Source organism: Hemiscyllium ocellatum, chromosome 26 (genome assembly GCF_020745735.1).
Source record: "Hemiscyllium ocellatum isolate sHemOce1 chromosome 26, sHemOce1.pat.X.cur, whole genome shotgun sequence".
NCBI lineage: Eukaryota > Metazoa > Chordata > Chondrichthyes > Orectolobiformes > Hemiscylliidae > Hemiscyllium > Hemiscyllium ocellatum.
In genome coordinates, this window is record NC_083426.1 from 50,292,329 (window position 1) to 50,298,439 (window position 6,111).

The 6,111-nt window shown below is 45.9% G+C and overlaps 1 protein-coding gene across 6 annotated transcripts in view; it reads left to right on the top strand.

Annotated features, from left to right (window-relative positions):
• Positions 1-6,111, top strand: part of klhl12 (kelch-like family member 12) — a 57,521-nt gene that overhangs the window by 48,025 nt on the left and 3,385 nt on the right. For all 6 annotated transcript variants that reach the window (XM_060845613.1, XM_060845609.1, XM_060845610.1 and 3 more), the window contains 2 exons: positions 289-387; positions 4,059-4,245. In XM_060845613.1, the coding sequence (XP_060701596.1) occupies positions 289-387; positions 4,059-4,245 (286 nt within the window). The remainder of the gene's footprint in view (positions 1-288; positions 388-4,058; positions 4,246-6,111) is intronic.

Sequence of the window (6,111 nt, forward strand, 5' to 3'; positions counted from 1 at the left end):
AACCACTGAGCCTATTCTCCGTACACAATGTGGCCTACTCTTTGCTTCCTCAACCCATCTCTTGCTATTGATTCTAGCAATTTGCCCTTCACTCGCGGCAGACCAATCAGCCGACAGATACAGGGCCTATTTCACACACACATTTTGTCTTGAATAATGGAACAACTTTTTTGAGCCTCTTGCCTATATTGAGTAAGTTTGGGAAAATGATTCTCGAAGCCTTTCTGCTCTGTCTGCTGTATACTGAGTGTTCTATGGCATATTGCAATCCTCTTGGTCTTGTTCCAGGTGGCTACGATGGGATAAATATCTTGAGCTCTGTGGAGAGGTACGACCCACATACAGGGCACTGGACACATGTCACACCGATGGCTACCAAGCGATCAGGTAGGCAAGAATGCGTGGGTGGACTGTGCTCAAATATCTGGTTTAAAAACGGGCAACTGTTTTAAAAACTGGTGTTGTAGGCCTCAGCACTGCTGCCTCCCATTCTGTCCTTACTTTCAGAGTTTATTCAGTGATCGATTGCAAAGATATCGTCTTTTCAAAGCTTTTGCTCGATGACCTTGTCCCACTGCACATCAATGTCAGCACTTTAGCAAAATCCCCAGCTGAGAATCTGCAGTTTTCCTCTAATTTTTGAGTTGAAACTCTTGGAGCTGACCCCTAGGGTTAGTTACTCTGTGCTGAACTCTCTGAGCTGACCCCTAGGGTTAGTTACTCTGTGCTGAACTCTCTGAGCTGACCCCTAGGGTTAGTTACTCTGTGCTGAACTCTCTGAGCTGACCCGTAGGGTTAGTTACTCTGTGCTGAACTCTCTGAGCTGACCCCTAGGGTTAGTTACTCTGTGCTGAACTCTCTGAGCTGACCCCTAGGGTTAGTTACTCTGTGCTGAACTCTCTGAGCTGACCCCTAGGGTTAGTTACCCTGTGCTGAACTCTCTGAGCTGACCCCTAGGGTTAGTTACCCTGTGCTGAACTCTCTGTGCTGACCCCTAGGGTTAGTTACTCTGTGCTGAACTCTCTGAGCTGACCCCTAGGGTTAGTTACTCTGTGCTGAACTCTCTGAGCTGACCCCTAGGGTTAGTTACCCTGTGCTGAACTCTCTGAGCTGAACCCTAGGGTTAGTTACTCTGTGCTGAACTCTCTGAGCTGACCCCTAGGGTTAGTTACCCTGTGCTGAACTCTCTGAGCTGACCTCTAGGGTTAGTTACTCTGTGCTGAACTCTCTGAGCTGACCCCTAGGGTTAGTTACTCTGTGCTGAACTCTCTGAGCTGACCCCTAGGGTTAATTTAATCACCTGCAGAATCTCTGTTGTTACACTAACATGATAAGACCATACGACCAAAGGAGCAAAAATTAGGCCATTCAGCCCATCAAGTCTGCTTTGCCATTTGATAATTTCTGATAGGTTTCTCAACCCCATTTTCCCACTTTCTCCCCATAACCTTTGATCCCCTTGGCAATCAAGTCCACAGATTCACCACTCTCTGACTGAAGAAGTTTCTCCTCCTGTCCGTTCTAAAGAATCTTCCCTTTACTCTTGGGCTGTGTCCTCTGGTCCCTGTCTCTTCTGCCAATGGAAACATCTTCCCAACGTCCACTCTGTCCAGGCAGTTCAGTATTCAGTCAGGTCCCCCCAGTCATCCTTCTAAACTCCACTGAGTGTAGAGCAGGAGAGTCTGTTTCGGGCAGAAGCCCTTCATCAGGAATGTGGAGGAGGTAGCTGGGAAGCTGATGGGTGGATGCAGGTGTGGGGTGATTGTGACAGGTCGGTGCGGGGGGGGGGGGGGAGGTGGGTGGAGCAGGTAGGTGGGAAGATGGACAGATCTAAGGGGGCAGTGACGAGTTGGAGGGAAGGATCTGGAAGGAGTCGAGTTTTAAAAACTAGTAAAGACTATGTTGATGCCGTGTGGCTGAAGGGTCCCAAGGAGGAATATGAGATGTTCTTCCTCCAGTTGTTGGATGCCTTGGATTTGGCAGTGGAGGCAGCCCAGGACCTGCATGTCCTTGGTGCAGTGAGAGGGGGAATTGAAGTGGTCGGTCACAGGGCGGTAGGGTTGTTGGGAGCGTGTCCCAGAGATGTTCCCTGAAATGCCCCGCAAGTTGGCATTCTGTTTCCTGATATAGAGGAGACCACACTGAGAGCAGTGGACACAATAGATGTACATCCGCCCACCTCATCTGCTGTGTCAAAATAAATTACTCCGTTCAGCGTGAGCAGGCGTGGCTTGAGCTGCCTTTGTGTAGGACTTTGAGATGAAGCTATCCCTTCTTCCTACGCTCATCGACAAGCGATACAGATCCTCTGCCAAAACATCCAGCATTGTGGTGGACAGTACAGTCAACAAATACTTGGTTAGAGATGGTGCAGTCAGCATCAGTCCAGATGAAGAGGATTAAATGAGACATGATCGTTCCTAGTTGGATGATACAAGTGTTATATCCGTCCATGTATCTGTTGATGACGGACAGCACTGTGGACTTTGTAGATTCACCTTTGGGAGGAATAGGAGAAACTTTGCAAAGTTTTTCATGAAATAAAATGGGTTGGAAGAATGAGTTGTATGTGGTCTGTTTAACATGGAATGTTTGCTCTCTGTTTGGTAATTTTCTGACAATAAAGTGCAGCTCTTTGATTATAGCCTGTAGGATAGTGTGCATATCCAAGGTTTTGTTTTCAAACACATTGAAGGTTTCTGTCTCTACCGTCTGTCGAGCAGTGTGTTCCAGTCCCCACCACCACTGGTGAAAATATTTCTCACCTCACTTCTAATCATTCCATCAATGAATTCAAGTATGTGGTTCCCATTTATTCATCTCTTCCTTGTCCATTCAGCGACGGTACCTGCTAATTTTATACACCTCAATTCCATCTGTCTGTCCTATTCCCGTAGTGTAATTCCAGGCTAACCAGTTTTTCTTTACTGGTGAAATGTGCCATTCCTGTCAATGTCCTTATCAACGCTTTCCAAATAGGGAGGCTATATGTAAAGTTTAAGGCTTTGCTACGTTATTAGGATCAGTAATCTTGTTGAGTGTTGGGAGATTTGTAATCTTTAGTTTACAGTACTCCAGCTTCTTCCCTGACCAGGTTAATGCCATTTTGCAGCAATTTCCCCCAAACCTTGAGACTGCTCCAGTGCTCTGAAATGTGACCCCTCCGAGGGCTGCCAGAGAGCTCCCAGCATCAGTCCCAAGCCCGCCTGCCAGCATTGCCCAGAGAGGGGACACGGAGCCTGCACAGCGATAACCTCAACACCAAGCACGCTAACAGGGGCATGTGCACAGACACGTGTGCACACACGCAGACACATACACACGCACAGACTATTGGTGCCTACACTGAGCTTGGCAGTAGCCGCTGTTACCTCTGCCCCCTTGCTTCCTTCTTTTTCTCCTCCCCTCCCATCCCTCCTCTCCCCGCCTCTACACCATACGTCCTGTCCCTTCCTCTCCTCTACACCGTCCCTCCCAACTCTCCCCTCCCCAGCTGTTTGTTTCACCAGCAAAGTTAGTTTAAAACTTATACCCAAAAGTATAGTTTTTAAAAACAATCAATAATCCCTCTGCTTGCCCTGTGGCCCTGACAAACCCCTGCAGGCTTTCTGCTGCTTTGAGCTCGTGATTTTTTTTCTGCCTTCTCCTACTGTGTATGTTCTTTGATAGCCAGGGTGTGTTTATGGAGGGGATGGGATATGTTGTCGCTTTCCCTTTGTCAGAACCTTCTTTGCTTCCTCCTCGAATCCCTCCCACCATTCCGACACCAATTTACCTTCAAGTGGCTGCTTCCAGTTCATCTTTCCTAAATCACATCAGTTAGGTTGTCCTTTCTCCAGTTTAAAACTTGTGTTGTCTTCTGCATGACAGTGTGTGAAATCGAGCTGAGTTATGTTTTGAGCCAATGATCTTTTCATCAGTATCTGATTTCCAGTAATCTGAGCTGAGGTTTTCACTTTGGAGTGGAGTTGCTCGAATCTTATTTCAGTTGAACAAAACTGAAGTGAACTTGGAGGAATTTGATTTGTATCTTACACCTTCTCTTTACTGACACCTAGGAGCTGGGGTGGTGTTGCTGAACGACCATATTTATGTGGTTGGAGGCTTTGATGGAACCGCCCACCTTGCCTCGGTAGAAGCTTATAACATCCGCACAGACTCTTGGGTAACAATAACGAACATGACAACACCTCGATGTTATGTGGGAGCAGCTGTACTACGTGGGAGGTTATATGCCATTGCTGGGTATGTCAGATTGCAACCAAGGTGTTGCAATTCCAGTGTCGTTTATCAGTCTGCCAGATTGTCCTGCAGAGTGTTTTATATATTGAATTAATATCTGAATAACATTGATTAACTTGGAATCAGGACACACTGTCTAAGTTTTTGTCCATATACTTAATGGGTATTTGTTTTTGACCATTTATCCATGCCCATGTCTCTTGCCCCCATTGGTAACTGTATTGTCCTGTTTAAATTTCCCTGTGAACTTGGCTCTCCCTAATTCTGCAACCATTTCAGCTCCACAATCCACTAGGAATCTGCATTCCTCAAATCCTGATCTTTTGGCCACTTCCTCCCACCATTAATGGTTATATCATTAGCTTCAGTCTAAACCTTTCATTCTGGGATTCCTTCATTAAGCACTTCTGTCCTTCTAACGTTCTCTCCTTTAGCTCAAGTCCCTCTGAGGCATTTTGCTATGTGCAAATGCTTTATAAATGCACTCCCTCCATAACCAGAACATCTTTCCTCAGATAGGGAGACCAAATCTGCGCACACATGCCGGATGTGGCCTCACTGAAGAGCTGTGCAAGTGCAGGAAGACATCCCTGTTCCTGTACTTGAATCTTCTGGCTAGGATGTCCAACATGCCATTTACCTTCTTCACTGTCTGCTGGACCCGCAAGCTTACTTTCAGTGACTGGTATATAAGGACACCAAGGTCTCATTGCACCTCTCCTTTTCCCAGTCCCTTGCCATTCAGATAATAATCTGCCTTCCTGTTTACGACCAAAGGGGATAACCTCACATTTATCCACAATATACTGCATCTGCCATGCATTTGCATACTTGCTCAACTTGTTCAAATCACATAAAAATATCTCTGCATCCTTCTCACAGTTCACCCTCCCACCCAGTTTTGTGTGGCCTGTAATTCATAATATTAATCTATATTATGAATAACTAGTTAAACACTCCATAAAATCTGTAACCAAGTCAGCTCTTAGTCATAATCATATAGCGCAGAAACAGACCCCTTGGTCCAATCAGACTATGCCAACCATAATCCTAAACTAAACTAATCCCATTTGCCTGCTCCTGGCCCATATTCCTCCAAATCCTTCCTACTTATATATCTATCCAAATATCTTTTAAACATTGTAATTGTACCCACATCCACCGCTTTCTTGGGAAGTTCATTCCAAATGCGAACTGCCCTCTATGTAAAAAATTTGCCTTATGTCTTTTTTAAATCTTTCTCCCCTCACCTTAAAAATGTGTCCCCTAGTCTTGAAAATCCCCATCCTAGAAAAAGACAACTACTATTAAATCTATCATCTATATCTCTCATTATTTTGTAAATGTCTTAGATCGCCTCTGAACCTCCCATGCTCCAGTGAAAAATGTCTCCGCCTACCCAGGCTTTCTTTATAACTCAACTGTTGCACACCCAGCAACATCTGGTAAATTTCTTCCGAATTCTCTCCAGCTTGATAGTATCCTTTCTATAACCAGAACTGGACGCAGCATTCCAAAGGAGGCCTCGCCCACTGTCCTACACAACCTTAACATGAGTTCCCAACTCCTGTATTCAAAGAACTGAGCAATGAAGGCTAGCGTGCCAGATGCCTTTTTAACCACCCTTTCTATATGTGATGAAAATGTCATAAATCGAACTGCCTCCATCTTGAATCGACTGAAGGACTCAGCCCCAACAGTCCTCTGTGGCGAAGAATTCCATAAAACAAGGTGGCACGGTGGTTAGCACTGCTGCCTCACAGCACCAAGGACCCAGGTTCAATTCCAGCGTCTGGTGACCGCAAACTCCACACAGGCACATTCTCCCCGTATCTGAGTGGGTTTCCTCCCACAATCCAAAGGTGTGCA